Source organism: Pantherophis guttatus, chromosome 6 (assembly GCF_059756535.1).
Source record: "Pantherophis guttatus breed Tessera chromosome 6, ASM5975653v1, whole genome shotgun sequence".
NCBI lineage: Eukaryota > Metazoa > Chordata > Lepidosauria > Squamata > Colubridae > Pantherophis > Pantherophis guttatus.
Window position 1 is genome coordinate 3,093,235 of NC_142068.1, and position 20,316 is coordinate 3,113,550.

Consider the following 20,316-nt stretch of genomic DNA (forward strand, 5'->3'; position numbering starts at 1 on the left):
TTGGTAACCTGGTTGTTAAGTGAGTCTGGCTCCCCCCTTGACTCTGCTTTTCAGAAGGTTGTTAAGGATATTCTTGGCTCATAACCAATGTTGTGGGTTATTGAGCAGAGTACCCTTTGAGTAAATGCATGAAAAGCAACTGGGAGTGGTTGTGAACAATCACAGTCAACATACAAACACACTGAGTTGTTGTAGTCTTTTACTTTTAGAAAAAGTAAAGCAAAGTCCAAAAACAATCCAAGTCATACACAGATAAGACGAGAATTAAAAGGGATATTTATTCCAGGGATATTTCAAGTACAAAGTCTTCTTACCAGTTGTAGTCATACACAATAAAACAGTTCTTCTTGAGTTTCAAAACAGGAACAAGTTCAATATCAAAACATTCAATAAATAGTAGAAAGCAACATGTAGCTATGATCAAACAGTGATCATGCAGAGAGATCAGGTAGAGAGTTACAGCAAGTACGCAGGTAAAATGGTGTAGTATCCACACATCCAGACTTCCCTTAAGTACATTGGCTACAGAGCTTAGCCAATCAGGATACAGGATGATGCAATACAGTCTTAAAGCAATATAATACCTTTCTGACTGCAAACATACATTGTTGGTTTATAATATTGCCTGACCAACTAGTTAGACAAATAACCATTTCCTAACAAAGGTCACAAAAGGGGATCATGTGACCCCGGAACCAGGGGTGGGTTCTACTTACCTTTACTACCAGTTCGCAACGGGACCACGCGCATGCACAGGAACTCCTTGATGACGTCCGGGTCGGTGGGCGGTGCCTCCCACCGGTTTTACTACCAGTTCTTGTGAACCGGTCTGAACCGGGGGCAACCCACCACTGCCCAGAACGCTGCAACGGTCATAAGTACGAACCAGTTGCCAAGTCTCTGAATTTTGACCATGGGAATGCTACAAAGGTAACTGTGAAAAGCGGGAGTAAATCACTTTTCTCCGTGCCGTTGTAACTTTGAACTAAACAAACTGTTGTCAGTCGAGGACTCCCTGTAACTGTTGTAACTTTAAATCGCCGTTAAACGAATGGTCGTAAGTCAAGGACCACCCGCAGTTTCTGTATTGCTGTCGCGTACAGACAGAATCTTGCCAGGCTAAAGCATATACGTATCTATCTATCTCAGTGAAATCACAATCCACTATTTTCGAGGCTTTTTTTTTTTTTTTCTTTTCTGGCAGCCAGCAAACACTCTGCTGCCCATTGGGAGTGTTTGCTGGCTGCCAGGAAAAAAAAGGTGAGTCAACTGTCAAGCCTCCGAATGTAAATCACCCTGGGGATGCTGCAACGGTCATAAGTGCGAAAAATGGTCCTAACTAAGTCTCTTTTTTCAGTGCCATTGTCATTTTATTTATTTATTTATTTATTTTATTTTATTTTATTTTATTATTTTATTTAATTAATTTCTATACCGCCCTTCTCCCGAAGGACTCAGGGCGGTGTACAGCCTGATTAAAAGCACAAAGACAGACAGAATTTAAAATAAATTAAAATTATTAAATGATAGGCTCAATTTAAAACCCCAAATTTAAAATCCCATTTTTAAAAACCCAATTAAAATCTTTACCTTGATAGCCCAGCCTGGCGGAACAACAAGGTTTTGAGGGCACAGCGAAATCCACGGAGATCAGAGATTTTACGAATTTCTGGGGGCAGCTCGTTCCAAAGGGCAGGGGCTCCCACAGAGAAGGCCCTCCCCGACATAATTTGGCCGATGGCACCCTGAGGAGACCCTCTCTGTGGGAGCGGACTGGCCGGTGGGAGGCTACTGGTGGCAGAAGACGGTCTTTTGAACGGTCATTAAACGAATGGTTGTAAGTCAAGGACTAACCTGTAATCGAATGACAGGATAACTGAATAGCAGAGTTGGAGGGGACCTCGGAGGTCTTCTAGACCAACCCTCTGCTCAAGCAGGAAACCCTACCGCCTTTTGGGAAAACGGCGGTCCGATCTCTTCTTAAAGACGTGGAAGGTTGGAAAAGACGACGTCCCCATCGCTCACAACCTCCTTCTCCTTTTTGATTTTGCTTGCTAGTTGAGACGGTACCGGGACCAAGGAGAAAGCATCTTCATGGACCAGGCGTTTGCCTTCCTGGATAACCCCCGGCCGTCTCTGCAGGAGGCGTCCATCAAAATCTTAGGTAGGCACGATGGTTGTTTTGGGGGGCCCCCAACCTGGATGGAGGCCGGACAGAGAGACTGGGAGAGTAGCGTTCACCTGTTTGATACGGATCCGGATTAACAGAGTTGGAAGGGGTCTTGTAAGTCATCTAGTCCAACCCCCCCCCCCGCCTAAGCAGACCGTACACCCTTTCTGACAGATGGCAGTCCAGTCTCTTCTTGAAAGCTTCCAGGGATGAAGCTCTGAAAACTCAATTTGCTTTGGATAAGGTAAGATAGGCTGCGTAAACAGAATCAAGATCACGTGAAGGGTTACTACCACTTTACAAAGCCTTGGTAAGGCCACACTTGGAATCCTGCATCCAGGTTTGTTCGCCACGATGTAAAAAAGATGATGAGACTCTAGAAAGAGTGCAGAGAAGAGCAACAAAGAGGATGAGGGGATGATTGGAGGCTAAAACATACGAAGAACGGTTGCAGGAACTGGGTATGTCTAATTCAATAAAAAGAAGGACTATGGGAGACATGATAGCAATCTTCCAGTATTTGAGGGGCTGCCCCAAAGAAGAGGCAGTCAAGCTATTCTCCAAAGCAACTGAAGGCAGGAGAAGAAGCAACGGATGGAAACTAACCAAGGAGAGAGGCAACCTAGAACTAAGGAGAAATTTCCTGACAGTGAGGACAATTAACCAGTGGAACAGCCTGCCACCAGAAATCGTGGGTCATCCATCACTGGAGGTTTTTAAGAAGAGACTGGACAGCCATCTGTCTGGAATTGTCGGGGGTCTCCTGCTTGAGCAGGGGTTAGGGTTAGAGTTAGGGTTAGGGTTAGGGTTAGGGTTAATTAACCAGTGGAACAGCTTGCCACCAGAAGTTGTGAATGCTCCAACGCTGGAAGTTTTTAAGAAGAGATTGGACAACCATTTGTCTGAAATGGTATAGGGCAGTGATGGCTAACCCTTTTGGTGCCAGGTGCCGAAAGTGCCACCCATAATGCAATGCACATGCGACCCCCCCTCTGCATGCCCCCCCTCGCGCATGTGTACATGTCCTCCGCGAATGTGCGGGCGACCCCCTCGTAAATGACCCACTCCACGCGCATGCGCCCCACGCATTTGCGGCAGAGAACTGAAAACCAGCCGGCCGGCGGGAGGCCACACACACATGCATGGCGGAGCTGAGCTGGGGCTATGGCTTGCGTGCCCGCAGAGATGGGCTTTGCGTGCCACTTGGTGGCACGTGTGCCATAGGTTCGCCATCACGGGTATATAGGGTTTCCTGCTTGAGCAGGAGGTTGGACTAGAAGACCTCCAAGGTCCCTTCCAACTCTGTTTATTCTATTCCAGTCTTGGAATTGGTCTCCTTCCTTGAGGCGGCCATTTTGTGAGCGCGCCTGCTGGTGCTGACAGTTTGCTGATCCTAGTTTAAAATCCAACCTGGAAGAAATCCAGCAATGGTTATTTATTTATTTTTTTCCTGAAGTGTTAAAAGAAGTGTTTGCCATAAAATGCATCTTTTTAGAGCAAAGGTTTGATCCGGTATAGAATAGGTACAATTGTTCACACTCTTTTAACCAGTTACATCTTTAAAATAAATAAATGAATAAATAAAAAATCCAATCCCAATTTTTTATCACACATTCTAACATGTTTTATGTTTAAAAATAAAAAAAAAAAAATTCAAAAAAAAAAAGAAGTGTTTGCCAATCTCTGCCATTTTATGAGGTGTGGACTTCGACTCCCAGAATTCCCCAGCCAGTGGAAGCTGGCTGGGGAATTCTGGGAGTTGAAGTCCGCACATCGTTAAGTTGTTTAAGGATTGAGAAACGTGGGTCTAATGTCCCCCTTCGTTTCATAAACGTGGCTTGGCCTTCACGGAGTGGCAGGTCTTCGTGGCCAGCAACGTCCTGGGTGTTTCTTTTTCAGAGATCATTGCCCAGGAGACAAACCACAAATCGACGGTCAACGCCATTGCGACAGGTGAGCCAAAAAAGGTAACCAGGACGAGGTTTTCCGTGGCTGCTTGGTGGCGTTATTGTGGGGGGGGAGGATTTTTTCTGACTTTTTTCTGAAATTCATCGGGTGGGAGGCCAAGAAGGTCTCAGCGGACTTTATTGTGGGCTCGTCAACTTCTTTGATGACGAGATATTAGATATTAATTAGCCTTCTGAGATCAGTTGAAGCTGGTGAGATGCCAGCATCTTGTTGGTGAACGGAGGTAATGTTTAAATCTTCCTTGGTGGATATTAATGGTGGATTAATTTCCTCCCCTTCCTCCTCCTCTTCCTCTTCTATGTCTTTGTTTTCTTCTTTCCCCTTCTTCTACTCCTTCTATTTCTCATTCTCATTCTCCTTTCCTTTCTCCTCTTTCTCCTTCCCCTTCTCCTTCTCCCTCTCTTTCCCATTCCCCTTCTCTTTCTCCTTCTCTTTCTTTCTCCTTTTCATTCTCCTTCATTTTCCCATTCCCTTTCTCTTTCCCCTTCTCCCTTTCCCCCTCTCCTTCTCCTTCTCTTTTTCCTTTCCCTTCTCCTTCTCTTTCACATTCCCCTTCTCTTTCTTTCTCCATTTCTTTCTCCTTCTTTTTCTCATTCTCTTTCTCCTTCTCTTTCCCCTTCTCCCTTTCCCCCTGTACTTCTCCTTCTCTTTCTCCTTCTCTTTCTCCTTTTCCTTCTCCTCTTTCTCCTTCCCCTTCTCTTTCTCTTTTTCCTTTTCCTTCTCCTTCTCTTTCACATTCCCTTTCTCTTTCTCTTTCCCCTTCTCCCTTCCCTCTCTCCTTCTCCTTCGCCTTCTCTTTTTCCTTTTCCTTCTCCTTCTCTTTCACATTCTCCTTCTCTTTCTCTTTCCCCTTCTCCCTTTCCCCCTCTCCTTCTCCTTCTCCTTCTCTTTCTCATTCTCCTTCCCCTTCTCCTTCTCCCTCTCTTTCCCATTCCCCTTCTCTTTCTCCTTCTCTTTCTTTCTCCTTTTCATTCCCCTTCATTTTCCCATTCTCTTTCCCCTTCTCCCTTTCCCCCTCTCCTTCTCTTTCTCCTTCTCTTTTTCCTTTTCCTTCTCCTTTTCTTTCACATTCCCCTTCTCTTTCTTTCTCCATTTCATCCTCCTTCTTTTTCCCATTCTCTTTCTCCTTCTCTTTCCCCTTCTCCCTTTCCCCCTGTACTTCTCTTTCTTGTTCTCCTTTTCCTTCTCCTTCTCTTTCACATTCCCCTTCTCTTTCTTTCTCCTTTTCATTCTCCTTTTTCCCCTTCTCCTTCTTTTCCCCTTTTTCTCTTTCTCCCTCCCTTTTTCATTCTCTTTCTTCTTCTTCTTCTTTTCCCCTTCTTCTCTTTCTCCTCCTCCTCCTCCTCCTCCTCTTTCCTCCACCTCTAGTGATGAATCTTGTGACCATGGATAAAAAGCCTTCCAACATTTGCTTGGTGGCCTCCGAGATCGTGGAGAACGTAACTTATCATGACTCTACTTCAGAGACCCTGCTGGAAAGGTGGTTTGACAGAATAACCATGATCTGCAGAAGATGAACAGCTTCCCCGGGGAGAGAGGAAAGGTAGCTTGCCCTTCCCCCAAAATTAAGCAAAACGTTTATAGAAGATTTATAAAGGAACAGAATTGGGAGGGACCTTAGAGGTCTTCTAGTCCAACCCCCTGCTTAGGCAAGGAACCCTACACCACTTCAGACAAATGGTTATCTAATCTCTTCTTGAAGACTTCTCTGTGATGAAGCACCGCAACTTCTGGAGGAGAACCGTTCCACCGATTAATTGTTCTAACTGTGAGAAAATTTCTCTTTAGTTCTAGCTTAGCTCCTGCTTGGACTGCTCACCCCAAAATCACTGGAGGTTTTCAAGAAGAGACCGGACAGCCATTTGTTCAGAATGGTATACGGTCTCCTGCTTGGGGTTGGACCAGGGGTTCGGACCGGATCGCCCGATCCGGTAGCGATGGTGGCGGGTGGTTCGGAGAACCGGTAGCATAAATCCCTGCGCCCCCCCCCCGCCCCCACCATGCCCAGCTGAGCCACACAATCATCAGAGGCGCTTTTTTTTAACTTTTAAAAGGATTTTTTCTACAACCTCTTCCCACGAAAAAAATGCTTTTAAAAGTAAAAAAAAAAAAGCCTCTGATGATCACGCAGCTCAGCTGGGATCCTCAGAGGCTTTTCAAAGCATTTTTTTCTGCAACCTCTTGGCCAAAGAGGTAGTTAAAAAAAAATGCTTTGAAAAGTCTCTGTGTCAGGTTTCGATGCTATCTCAAAATAAAGGAATTTCCAAACTGCCGATCTTTAAGGAAATTTTCTCTTTATTGAGCATAGTGATCTGTCCCTGGCTCTTTCGCGGTCAGTACTGACCTTTGCCCCCCAATCCCTCCCTTTTCGATCCCCAATTCTCTGCATCTCATTGGCTATCTTCCAAGCCACTTTCCTCATCCCTCCTCCGTCAGATCACAGGAATGTCCCCCTCCTCCCATCTCCGAGGAGACAGAATCTTCAAAGGAATTAAGTAGGCAAAAGTTCAAGCTTCTCCTCTCCTTATATATGTCAGTGCTGGGACGCTGACACTCTGATGATCCCAGCTGAGTTGCCTGATCGGCAGAGGCTTTTCAAAGCATTAGAAAAAATGCTTTGAAAAGTTTAAAAAAAAAAAGCTGGCCACGCCCACCCAGTCACATTACCCCACCACCACCAAGCCACGCCCACAGAACCGGTAGTAACAAATTTTACATTTCACCCCTGGGTTGGACTAGAAGACCTCCAAGGTCCCTTCCAACTTCGTTATTCAGTATTCATCCAAGGATGTGTCCTTCAAAGCCACTTCCTTGTCATCTCTAAATCCAAATAGCTAGATTCACCCATCTGGCAGATGTTTCTATTTTTCCACCACTCAGTGTCTTTCGCTGTCCTTCATCAGGGATCTCATTCAGCCTTTCTCGGCCTGAAACCAGATCCCTCTCGATCCCTTAAACATGATTCCTTGTGTTAGGATATGGTTTGAGCCTAACAAGTTGTCCAGGCAATATATGTGTTCTGTGACTTTAATATGAATATGTATTGTGTGACTTTAAGGCTTTACTGCTGAATCATTGTAATGCTGAGTCATGCTGTAATTAGATAATGACTGGTTGTGAGAGTATTTAAGCAAGGTATTGTAACGTGTTCAGTTGCTGCTATGATATGCTGCCATTGTGTATGAAGCTGATGTGATATGCTACCAGAGTATGATATGCTGCCATAGTGAGGAGTTGCTATCTGCTATCATCGTTTGATGGATCTGCTACCATCGTGGTTTGTGAACCAGAGTGAGTTTGTTATTCTAACCAACTAACGTTTGTTTGGTAAGAAGATATCTGTAACTACTGGACTGATTTAACTGGCAAAGATTTGGAATTTGTTTAAAGACTATGAGACTGTTTTTTCTACTATAAAGTAAGCTTTTGATAAACCAGTTTGCATATCTCTTATTCATTGCTCTCAGCAACGTTTCTCTGTGCTCTACACTCTGCTGGTTGGTAACACAACAGCAATATCCTTAACACCTTGTTTCTATCGCCAGTTTCCCAGATCTTGAATCACGAACTTCACGAATGGCTGGATATTTCGAACCAAAGAAAAATTACTCAGCATGTCTCAAATCGCTGGCCTCCATCTTTCCGTCAGCAGAATCCATGAATCGGAAGACACGGGTTGGAGAAGATGGCCGTGAAGGATCTACCAGTTGGATCCCTGTCGAGAATTTGGTCTCCCTTTAGTTCCCCTCCCTGTATTCCTTAAAGCTCTTCCATTTTGCTTTTCTCCTGGACATCCCTCCGGTGAGGGAATTTCAGGGTAAAACGAGTCCAATCTGAAAGATTGGGGTCCAGTTAGAGAGAGAGATCACCCCATTTTTCCTTATCGTTTTATACAATGGCCTCTTGGTTCCCCTCCAAATCAGGAGGAAAGAAACCTCTTGCGTTTGGATCCGAGAGTGGAATCGTTGCGTTTATTTTGGATACCACCATTTTCCCATCCTGCCTTCCAAGGTAGGAAGCCACGGAAATATGCACGTATCATGAAATAAAATCAAATTACAGTTTGAAATGCCCATTTCACCTTTCTGGCGATGTATATGGCCGTGTTGCTTAACAGTAGCTAGCTTAAAAGTTTGAGGTGGGAGGCATTAAAAAAACGATAGGTGTCTTCTTTGATTTTGTTTTTCAAGAATTATCGTTTACCGGGAGAACAAAATAGAGTTTTTTATTTGGTTTATTTGTTGGTCTGTTTGATGGTTTGTATTGTATCCTGCCTTTGCTGTTGTTGCAAAGAACTCAAAGTGTTTTAATGGATCGCCCAATTTAATGGATCAAAGTTTAGCACATAAAGAATTTATGTTTAGCACATAAAATTCTTTTAAATCGAAATTTTAATCTGTTTTAAATTATTGGGATTTTTAATTGTCTCTGGCTAAATTATTTAATCTGGTTTTAATTATGTTTCTAACTTTTATATCTATGTATTTTATTTTGTGCCTGTTCACCGCCCTGAGTCCTTCGGGAGTAGGGCGGTATATAAATTTAATAAAAACAAAAACAAACAAATAAAATAAAGAACATAGGTAGCCGCCCTCAGTCTTCGGAGAAAGGCGGCATATAAATTGAACTAATAAATAAATAAATAGGTAATGTTTGTGTCAACTTGCAAAGCTTTCAAGTTGCCACGAGCAGGAGGGAAGAGAACTGATGGAGCTGATTGATTTCCCTAACTGAAACTACATTCCACAGATGCTTTCTTACCGCAATCAGTAGGAGAGTGTTGGGTTTCACAGCCAGCCAAAGTGATTAATTGGAGAATGTGGTTTATGACATTGCCAGGGAGGAAAGGAGAGACAGGGTCATAGGGGAACGTAAATCTACGTAGGATCAGTCCTAACTGCATCCCAGTATTGCCGGAATCGTGCTCCTAATAAATGACTATATTTCCTTTGAAGTTTGGATCATGGCTCATGAATTAATTAGGGCATCTTTCGGAAACTTCACAGATTGAGCATTTGTAACAAATTACAATTTGTTACACTTTGTAATTGTAACGTAATTGGTAATGTATGTTTGTAAGGTACGGCTTGAGCTGGGGGTTGGACTAGAAGACCTCCAAGGTCCCTTCTGGCTCTATTCTATTCCAAATTCTGAATTAATCTCAGACATGTCACTCTGTAGCCCCAGCAAAATCCCTCAGCCTTCAAAATAGATAATAACCATGATCAACAGACCCACAATTCTGCAATCAAGCTGCAATTCCTGGCTTGATTTGCAATTTGCCCCGTTCACTGGGCCTTTAACTTGGTTAGTTTGGCCTCTGCATCGTTCACGGATCAGACAGGCGATCTGAATATTTGTATATTTTCCTTTTTGGGATCTCATCCGCTTGTACAGTGGAGCAAGTGGGATAAATAAAGTTAGAGAGAGGCCAGAAGTTCTGAGAGGTGTTTTATTCAGCAAAGTCAACTATGCTTGTCCAGAAGTGTTCGGTGATTGACATCCAGTTTAGATCCAGCATTAAAAAGGAGCGAAAAGCAGAGAAAAGGCTGTGTGTGAATTTTGATGCGGAAATTAAGGTTTTATGGCCGGTAAACAGGTGGCGGAAGAGGTGGAAAAACGATGATCAACCTGCAAGGAAGAAAAAAGCAAGATTGGGAATAAAAGCAATAAAAGGAGATAGATTAACTGGAAAACTTTTATTTGTTTGTTTGTTATCCTGCCTTTATTATTTTTACAAAGGCAGTGAACCTATACAACCTATCTTGAGCATTTGTAACAAATTACAATTTGTTACACTTTGTAATTGTAACGTAATTGGTAATGTATGTTTGTAAGGTACGGCTTGAGCTGGGGGTTGGACTAGAAGACCTCCAAGGTCCCTTCTGGCTCTATTCTATTCCAAATTCTGAATTAATCTCAGACATGTCACTCTGTAGCCCCAGCAAAATCCCTCAGCCTTCAAAATAGATAATAACCATGATCAACAGACCCACAATTCTGCAATCAAGCTGCAATTCCTGGCTTGATTTGCAATTTGCCCCGTTCACTGGGCCTTTAACTTGGTTAGTTTGGCCTCTGCATCGTTCACGGATCAGACAGGCGATCTGAATATTTGTATATTTTCCTTTTTGGGATCTCATCCGCTTGTACAGTGGAGCAAGTGGGATAAATAAAGTTAGAGAGAGGCCAGAAGTTCTGAGAGGTGTTTTATTCAGCAAAGTCAACTATGCTTGTCCAGAAGTGTTCGGTGATTGACATCCAGTTTAGATCCAGCATTAAAAAGGAGCGAAAAGCAGAGAAAAGGCTGTGTGTGAATTTTGATGCGGAAATTAAGGTTTTATGGCCGGTAAACAGGTGGCGGAAGAGGTGGAAAAACGATGATCAACCTGCAAGGAAGAAAAAAGCAAGATTGGGAATAAAAGCAATAAAAGGAGATAGATTAACTGGAAAACTTTTATTTGTTTGTTTGTTATCCTGCCTTTATTATTTTTACAAAGGCAGTGAACCTATACAACCTATCTTCCTCCTCCTCCCTACAACGTCACCTAGCTGACTTTTGTGACTGAGGTGGGACTAGAACTCCCCATCTCCTGGTGATTGGCCCAACGTCACCCAGCCGGCTTTCATGCCTAAGGCAGGACTAGAACTCACAGTCTCCTGGTGATTGGCCCAGATACCCAGCTGACTTTCATGGCTAAGGCGGAACTAGAACTCCCCATCTCCTGGTGATTGGCCCAACGTCACCCAGCCAACTTTCATGCCTAAGGCAGGACTAGAACTCACTGTCTCCTGATGATTGGCCCAAAGTCATCCAGCTGGCTTTCATGCCTAAAGCGGGACTAGAACTCACTGTCTCCTGGTGATTGGCCCAGATACCCAGCCGGCTTTCATGGCTAAGATGGAACTAGAACTCCCCATCTCCTGGTGATTGGCCCAAAGTCATCCAGCTGGCTTTCATGGCTAAGGCGGAACTAGAATTCCCCATCTCCTGGTAATTTACCCAAAGTCACCTAGCCGGCTTTCATGCCTAAAGCAGGACTAGAACTCCCCATCTCCTGTTGATTGGCCCAAAGTCACCCAGCTGGCTTTCATGCCTAAAGCAGGACTAGAATTCCCCATTATGCAGCCAGAAGTTGCAGTTTTGACTTTTTTGACCTGCCAATCCCTAGGGATGCCCCTGCTTCGTGCTGCCACGCAAAGGCTCCTTCTCTGCTTGCCACCAGGCAATACTCACCCTAGATTGGTGGCTTGTACCCTTGGCAACTGATCCTGGGCCTCTTCTGATCGTACTTCTCACACATCAGGGGATTTCCGGCCTTGTTACAGCACCAGTCGTGCAATTTCAATTCTTCGTCTGGACACATCAATCCGAAGAGAAAACGGGGAACAAGCCAGGATAAGTTGGTTTGCTTTTGTTGTTCATGTTCAATGCTTTGCAGAAAATGTAAACTAGCCCAGTGAAGGTAGTTTTTGATTTACAACAGTTCACTTATTTATTTATTAGTCCAATTTATACGCCGCCTTTCTCCGTAGACTCAGAGCAGCTTACAATGCATTGTAGCAATAGCCTGCATACTTTTTTGTATATACCTGCTTATTAGGGCTTTCGCCCCCGCCCCTAAGCGGTGTTGTTCTATACAAAGCTGGCTTATTGCCCCCACAATCCGGGTCCTCAATTTACCTACCTCGAAAGGATGGAAGGCTGAGTCAGCCTTGAGCCTGGTGAGATTCGAACCTGCAGTAATTGCAGGCAGCTGGTGCTACTTAACAGTGCTTTAGTCTGCTGCACCACCAAGGCTCTTAGTCTTGGGACACTTAGTCACCAAGTGAGGGGTGGGTTCTAAAATTTTTTACTACTGGTTCAGTGGGCGTGGCTTATTTTGTGGGCATGGCTTGGTGGGGGGGTAATGTTTTTTTTACTTTTAAAAGCATTTTTTCTACAACCTTAAGAGGTTGGAGAAAAAAATGTTTTTAGAAGCTTCTGACGATCAGGCAAGTCAGCAGGCTTTTAAAGGCATTTTTTTTCCTACAACCTCTTCAGCTGAAGAGGTTGTAGAAAAAATACTTTTAAAAGCCTCTGACGATCCCAGCTGAGCCACGCAATCATCAGAGGCTTTTCTTTTTAACTTTTAAAAGCATTTATTCCGCCGAAGAGGTTGTAGAAAAAATGCTTTTAAAAGTTAAAAAAAAAAAAAGCCTCTGATGAGGTGGGCGGGGTAAGCGAGCGGCGACCGGGCCGGGGACCAGTTTGGGGGCGTGGCCAGCCAATGTTATTATCAGTTCTCCGAACTACTACAAATTTTTACTACCGGTTCTTGCGAACTGGTGCGAACCGGGAGCAACCCACCACTGGTTTGGAGTTACAATGAAAAAAAGTGACTTATGATCGTTTTTCAGACTTATGACCGTTGCAGCCTCTCCGTGGTGGTCACATGATTAAAAATTCAGCCGCTTGGCAACTGAGTCATATTTACGATGGTCGCAGTATCTTGGGGGAGTCACGTGATCCCCTTTTGCGACCTCCTGGCAAGCCAAGATTCAACGGGAAAACCAGGTTGATTCACTTAACAACCGCATTGTTCTAAATCCTAATTTCTCCTAATTTCTAGGTTGAATCTCTCCTTGATCAGTTCCCATCCATTATTCCTTGTCTGGCCTTCAGGGGCTTCCGAGAATAGCTTGACCCCCTTCCTCCTCTGTGGGGCAGCCCCTCAAATATTGGAAGATGCTCTCCTGTCTCCCCTGGTCCTTCTCTTCCCTAGACCAGCCAGGCCCAGTTCCTGCAACCGTTCTTCATATGTTTTAGCCTCCAGTCCCCTCATCATCCTGGTTGCTCTTCTCTGCACTCTTTCCAGAGTCTCAACCTCTTTTTTATAGTGTGGTGACCAAATCTGGATGCTGTATTTCAGGTGTGGTCTTACTAATGTGTGTCTTGTTTTTTCCAAGAAGCACTGAGGACTAGAATCTTAGTTTATTTTGCAGGGAATCGATTACCCATTTGACAGCTTTGAAGGGGCTGATGTGACCCAGATCCCTTTGATCAGGGTCTGTGAAATTGCGTATGTTTTTAGCATCTGTATTCTGGGGTGGGTTTTTTTCCCCTTCCTTTTTTTTTTTAAAAAAAAATGCAAATTGTTCATCCGACCTCCGGGTGTTTCGCTGCGCACTGAAGACCCTGCTGTTCCGCCAGGCTGGGCTATCAACATAATAATTTTAAATTGGGGTGTTTTAAATTTGTGGGGTTTTAAATTGAGCCAAATTTATTTAATTATTTTAAATTTTTAATCGATGTTTGGTCTTGTGTTTTTAAATAGGCTGTACACCGCCCTGAGTCCTTCGGGAGAAGGACGGTATAGAAATAAAATTATTATTATTATTATTATTATTATTATTATTATTATTATTATTATTATTATTAATTATTTTAAATTTTTAATCGATGTTTTGTCTTGTATTTTTAAATAGGCTGTACACTGCCCTGAGTCCTTCGGGAGAAGGACGGTATAGAAATAAAATTATTATTATTATTATTATTATTATTATTATTATTATTATTATTATTATTATTATTATTATTATCCATTTTTGGACGCCTTTTTGATCGGTTTTGATTCGGAAGAGCGGTTTCATCCGCTTCTAAGTAGTGAAAGGTATTATTTTCAAACTGCAGAGACGGCCCCTGGATGAAAACTTGGTGGGATATGGAAATAAATCTATTGAACCGTTTTTTTAGGATGGCGCGTTGGGGGGTGAGGCTTTCTAGAATGGTGTCACTACCTCCCTTGATCTTTATTGCATCCCTCTGTTAATGCAATTTAGGATTGCATTGGCTTTTTTGGCTGCCGCCGCACACGGGTGGCTCATATTTAATTCCATTTTCATTTCATTTTCTCCATCATTTTAATCCCGAGACGAGGGATTAAAAAACCTCCACCCTTCATCCCTTCCGTGGCTCACCGTTGTTGGGGTAGTTTTTCCTGGACGTTTTCCAAATTCTCTCTTGCCGACCTTCTTGGAGCTGGCCGTTTTGGTTGTAGAGACATCGGACACCTGCCCCGTAGTTATTTGGACTGGACGAATACAGGAGGGTTAAGCCGGAATTCTCCCCACCTGCAAACATGAAAGGGGTTAATTTCAAATGCTTAAATTCCCCAGCAGTGGTTGCAATTCCACAGTGGGAAAAGCAGATCGATTGTCTTACCAACCCCTGGGCCAGAAGTGGAATTCAGAAATGGCCCTGCCCACCCGTCCTGGCTCTATGCCAGTGATGGCTAACCTTTTTATTTATTTTATTTTATTTTATTTTTAAATTTGTATACCGCCCTTCTCCCTGAGGACTCAGGGCGGTGAACAGCCAAGTAAAAGCATAAACTACAAACATTAAAATACAATTAAAAAGATATATATATAAATTTGGCCCCATGATTAAAAACAATAACAAACAATTAAAAACATTTTAAATAGTGTTAGGCCAGCCCGGCTTGCTGGAAAAAGAAGGTTTTAAGGGCATGGCGGAAGGCACCGAGGTCTTGGATTCTCCTTATCTCTGGGGGGGCAGCTGATTTTTGCCATTGTGTGCCAAAAGTGGGGGGGAGTGCGGGGGGTCCCTCGTGTGTGTGGCCACGCCCACAATTCTTTGCGCCCCACCCCCCGTGCATGCGCGTGCAACACCCCCCCTGCACTCCCCCCATTTTTGGCATGTGATGGCAAGGTAGGACCGTTTTTTGCTCTCCCCAGGCTCCAGAGCCTTTCTAGGAGGCTGGGGAGGGTGAAAACAGCCTTCCCCACCCCACTGAAGGCCCTCCGGAGGCCGGAAAAGGCCCGTTTGCCAACTTCCGGTCCCACCGGAAATCCCACTTTTCACTCTCCCCAGGCTCCAGAGCCTTTCTAGGAGGCTGGAGAGGGCAAAAATGGCCTCCCCCCCCCCCCCGAGGTCTTCCGGAGGCCGGAAACAGCCTTTTTCCTGACTTCCAGTGGGCCCAAAATGCCCGAAAATCAGCTGGCTGGCGCACGCATGCACACCAGAGCTGCCCACTAATATGGCTCCACGTGCCACCTGTGGCATGCGTGCCATGGGTTCGCCATCACGGCTCTATGCCATCCTATTTAGGCACAGTTTTGAGACCGGACGCATGCGCGTAAGTGTGCATACCAGCAAAGCACATGCATGGAAGGACGGGTACATGCGTGGGCGCACTCACATTTGAGAACCAGTAGGGAAAGTAAGGGAATAGCAACCCTGTCCTGGACTATGGCCCACTGGTGAGCCGTGGCCCGTTCGAAACTGGGCCACAGGAGAAATGGGCAAGCATTCGTGCAAATCTCCGTTCACGCGAGAGGAGGGCGTTTGCACTCGCGTGAAGCTCCATTCACGTGAATGGAGCTTCACACGCGAGCGCCCACCCCTCGCACGCGGGGGGGGGCTTCGTGTGTGAGCACAAGTGTCCTCCACTCACGCGAGGGGAGCTTCGTGCACGAGCGCAAGTGCCCTCTGCTCACGCGCGAAGCTCCATCTGCGCGAGTGGAGGGTGCGTGCGTGTGCCGCTTGGACAAATGGAGCCGTGTGTGCATGCGTGCACCTGCCACTCACATGCCACTTCTGCGCCAGACTGGGCCGCCAAGATGGAAAGTTTGGGGACCTTTGGTCTAATCTTGTCATCTCCTGTTCAACGACCGTTTTTCGCCGCAACGATAGGACATGAGTGGATTGAATGAAGGGTGATGTAAGAATCAAGGGATTGGCCCTAGCCACGCTATTGGAATTCTACTTCTTATAAATAGAGAGCAAAGCCCATTCCCTCCTAGCACTGATGATGTTACCTAGTTGGGTAATGAAATGTCTGCAGCAAAATAACGAAGCTCAAAGAGCACCAAGGACCCCACAGTCTAACTCCTCCTCTCCACACACACACCCCACACCTTCAGCACTGATGATGTTACCTAGTTGGGTAATGAAACATCTGCAGAAAACAACTAAGTTCCAAGAACAATAAGGACTCCAAGCCCTTTTCCTCCTCCTCCTCCTCCTCCTCCTCCTCCTCCTCCTCCTCCTCCTCCTCCTCCTCCTCCTCCTCCTCCTCTCCACAAACTCCCTTCCTTCTAGCACTGATGATGTTCCCTAGTTAGGTCATGAAACATCTGAAGAAATCCACCAAATTCAGAGAGCACTAAGGATCCCACAGTCGTCCCCCACTCCTTCTCCTTCTCCTTCTCCTTCTCCTTCTCCTTCTCCTTCTCCTTCTCCTTCTCCTTCTCCTTCTCCTTCTCCTTCTCCTTCTCCTTCTCCTTCTCCTCCTCCTCCTCCTTCTCCTTCCCCTTCTTCTCCTCCTTCTCCTTCTCCTTCCCCTTCTCCTTCTCCTTCTCCTTCTGCTTCTCCTCCTTCTTCCCCTTCCCCTTCTCCTTCTCCTTCTCCTTCTCCTTCTCCTTCTCCTCCTCCTCCTCCTTCTCCTTCTCCTTCTTCTCCTCCTTCTCCTTCTCCTTCTCCTTCTCCTTCTCCTCCTCCTTCTCCTTCTCCTTCCCCTTCTCCTTCTCCTTCTCCTTCTGCTTCTCCTCCTTCTTCCCCTTCCCCTTCTCCTTCTCCTTCTCCTTCTCCTCTCAACAAATCCCCTTCCTTCTAGCACTGATGATATTCCCTAGTTAGGTCTTATAACATTTGCAAGAAAACCACCAAACTCAGAGAGCACTAAGGATCCCACAGTCATCCCCCACTCCTTCTCCTTCTCCTTCTCCTTCTCCTTCTCCTCCTCCTTCCCTTTCCCCTTCTCCTCCTTCTTCTCCTCCTTCTCCTTCTTCTCCTCCTTCTTCTTCTTCCCCTTCTTCTTCCTTTCACTTCTCCTTCTCCTCCTTCTGCTTCTCCTTCCCCTTCCCCTTCTCCTTCTCATTTTCCTTTTCGTTCTCCTCCTCTTCTTCCTCCTCCTCCTCCTCTTCTCCACAAATCCCCTTCCTTCTAGCACTGAAGATGTTCCTTAGTTAGGTCCAAAAACATTTGCAAGAAAACCACCAAACTCAGGGAGCACTAAGGATCCCATAATCCTAAGAAGCCCTGGGGAGGTCCATCGTAATTTCAAATGGTCACTCACTGACCAGACATAAGTCGAGGACTACCTGTAACTGACTAAATTGAAATGGTGGTTGTGATTTTATCCAGAGGACGTAAACCAGCAGCTGTCTGAACTTTCGGCATTTTTTGTTTCTGTGGGTCCAGCGATCTCAAAAGACGCCGGAGACAATCCCATGAACACAAAACACCTTTTTGGCTGGTGGTGTAGCGGTAGTCCGACATCCCCTGTTGCAGAGAGCACGGACAAGGGGGCAGGTTCCTGTTCCAGGCCGATGGGAATCTCTCGTGACTCAACCAATCCAGGCACCTCTGCCGGTAATTCACACGGATCCAGCTATCCAGTTTGTATATCCACAGGCAACGCACATCTGGAAGGGAACATAGAGAGAAAGCAGCAATCAGCTGACATGATAGCAGTCTTCCAGTATTTGAGGGGCTGCCCCATAGAAGAGAGGGGTCAACCTATTCTCCAAAGCACCAGAAGGCAGGACAAGAAACAACTAATGGAAACTCATCAAGGAGAGAAGCAACTTAGAACTAAGGAGAAATTTCCCAACAGTGAGAACAATTAGCCAACGGAACAGCTTGCCACCAGAAATTGTGTGTTCTCCATCACTGGAGGCTGGACAGTCACTTGTCTGAAAATGGTATAGTGTCTCCTGTTTGAGTAGGGGGCTGGACTAGAAGATCTCCATGGTCCCTTCCAGCTCGATTCTGATTTATACAGATTTATCTCGGGTTAGTTTTGTTCTACCGGTACGTTATGTTATGTTATTAATTATTATTTTATTTTATTAGATTTGTGTTCTGCCTTCTAGATTTCCCTCATCCTAGCCGTGGTAGAAAGCAAGACATTTATGCATAAGTTGACACGAGATTTTGGCAAGGCCGTTTCACCAAGCCGAACCTTGGCCCTACCTGTATTGTAACCTTGGAAGCCATCTGGCCGGTATTTCTCAGCTGGTGTTCGAGTCATCAAATTATCGTTTTTGAAATATCCATCGCCGCTGCATAGAGAGAGGAAGAAAAGACATTGATTTTTTTTTTTTTGGAAGCCCTGAGCTACAAATATATTCTCCTTTATTGGTAAAGAGATTATTAGCATTACCTGGTGTACCCGATCAGCGCGTTGGGGGCTGAGAGTTTGGTGTAGTCCCACTGCATCCCTCCCTCTTGGTAAAGGAACAGCGCGTAGGTTCGGTAACCGTCTGTGGTGAGAACGGCTTGATAGGTGTTCGTCTAGATGAATGAAAAGAAGGACCAGAGGTGACATGATAGCATCTTCCAATATTTGAGGGGCTGCCCCAAAGAAGAGGGGGGGGGGTCAATTTATTTTCCAAAGCCCCTGAAGGCAGGAGAAGAAGCAATGGATGGAAACTAATCCAGGAGAGAAGCAACCTGGAATTAAGGAGAAACTTGCTAACAGTGAGAACAATTAACCCGTGGAACAGCTTGCCACCAGAAATTGTGGGTGCTCCATCACTGGAGGTTTTTAAGAAGAGATTAGGACCACCACTTGACAGGGATGGTCTCCTGCCTTGACTTTGAGAAGACCTCCAAGGACTTTTCCAACTCTTGTTATTCTGTTACTCTGAATCCCAGCAGGTCGAGCTACCTTCACGAAAGGACAAATATCGCGATGCTTCTGAAATCGACTCACCTTGCTGGTCTGTCTCTGCGCCGGGTAGGGTTGGACTTTGTCCCAGGTGACTTTGAGTAACCACCGGGCTCTGTAGGAAGAGTTGACGTACTGGCGAATCTTTGCTTCCACATCTTGGACAAGGGGGTGCTTGGCAGAATTCCCACAAGGATATTCCTGTGCATAAAGGCAGAGTTGAGTGGAAAACCAAAGGAATATTTATAGAGTAATGGTCATAAGTCATAAGTTTTACTTGTCAAGCATCTATAAGATAACAGGTAAAAGCCTTGGTAGTACAGTGGTCTAAAGCACCCTGTTATTAAGACCAGCTGCCTGCAATTACTGCAGGTTCGAATCTCGCCAAGGCTCAAGGTTGACTCAGCCTTCCATCCTTTCTAAGGTAGGTAAATTGAGGACCCAGTTTGTGGGGGCAATAAGCTGAATTTGTATAAATATACAAAAGGATGAAGGCTATTGCTTAGCGCATTGTAAGCCGCCCTGAGTCTCCGGAGAAGGGCGGCATATAAATCTAATTAAAAAAAAAAAGTATAAACATATAAATTATACGTATAAACGTATAAATGTAGAATTACAAATTATAAAAGTATAATTTGAATACATGAAAAGAGTAAGAGTAAAAAGGAATATAAGGACAGGGAGGGTAGGCACGCTGGTGCACTTATGCACGCCCCTTACAGACCTCTTAGGAATGGGGTGAGGTCGACAGTAGACAGTTTAAGGTTAAAGTTTTGGGGATTTGGGGAAGAGACCACAGAGTCAGGTAGAGCATTCCAGGCATTGACCCCTCTGTTGCTGAAGTCGTATTTTCTGCAACCGAGTTTGGAGCGATTTACCTTTGTATCTATTATTTGCTCGTGTATTGTTGTGGTTGAAGCTGAAGTAGTCATTGACAGGAAGGGTTAGGATGGAGAATGGCGGAGAAGGCATCAGAGAGCTTCTGAACTGTGGGGGTCCTTGATGCTCTCTGAGCTTGGTTGATTTCTTGTAGATGTTTCATTACCTGACTAGTGACATCATCAAGCCTAGAAGGGAAGGGGTTTGTGAGGAGGAGGAGGAGGAGGAGGAGGAGGAGGAGGAGGAGTGAGGGGTCCTTGGTGCTGTCTGAGCTGGGCTGTTTTCTTGCAAACATTTCATTACTGGACTATGTAGCATCATCAGTGCTGGAAGGTTGAAGGCTAACCCTACTCCCTTCTAGCACTGATGATATGATCTAGTCAGGTAATAAAATGTCTGCAAGAAAACCACAGAGCTCAGAGAGCACCAAGGACCCCACAGTCATCGTTCTCCTCCTCCTCCTCCTCCTCCTCCTCCTCCTCCTCCTCTCTGCAAACCCCATTCCTTTCCAGCACTGATGATGTTACCTAGTTTGGTCACAAAATGTCTTCAGGAAAACCACTCAGCTCAGAGAGCACTGAGGACCCCACAGTTCTCCTCCTCCTCCTCCTCCTCCTCCTC

General features: G+C 45.1%; 2 protein-coding genes across 5 annotated transcripts in view; one reads left to right on the forward strand and one right to left on the reverse strand.

The window, feature by feature from the left end:
• Positions 1–8,207, forward strand: part of LOC117660026 (maestro heat-like repeat-containing protein family member 7) — a 53,161-nt gene extending 44,954 nt beyond the window's left edge. The window contains exons 18-21 of one of the 3 annotated variants that reach the window (XR_015728409.1): positions 2,059–2,164; positions 4,070–4,137; positions 5,507–5,681; positions 7,684–8,207. Coding sequence is in view for 2 of the 3 variants with exons in the window: in XM_087872000.1 (XP_087728126.1) it covers positions 2,059–2,164; positions 4,070–4,123; positions 5,507–5,655 (309 nt within the window). In the remaining variant the exon portion in view is untranslated. The remainder of the gene's footprint in view (positions 1–2,058; positions 2,165–4,069; positions 4,138–5,506; positions 5,682–7,683) is intronic. The other 2 variants (XM_087872000.1, XM_087872001.1) reach the window with 2 other exon arrangements.
• Positions 8,208–10,334: 2,127 nt separating this feature from the next.
• MUC4 (mucin 4, cell surface associated) overlaps positions 10,335–20,316 on the reverse strand; it is a 33,217-nt gene continuing 23,235 nt past the window's right edge. For both annotated transcript variants that reach the window (XM_087872396.1, XM_087872395.1), the window contains exons 5-11: positions 18,862–19,017; positions 18,310–18,440; positions 18,120–18,208; positions 17,390–17,569; positions 14,099–14,251; positions 11,376–11,495; positions 10,335–10,527 (exon numbers count right to left, since the gene is read on the reverse strand). In XM_087872396.1, coding sequence (XP_087728522.1) covers positions 11,377–11,495; positions 14,099–14,251; positions 17,390–17,569; positions 18,120–18,208; positions 18,310–18,440; positions 18,862–19,017 — 828 coding nt within the window. In that variant the 3' untranslated portion in view covers positions 10,335–10,527; position 11,376. The remainder of the gene's footprint in view (positions 10,528–11,375; positions 11,496–14,098; positions 14,252–17,389; positions 17,570–18,119; positions 18,209–18,309; positions 18,441–18,861; positions 19,018–20,316) is intronic.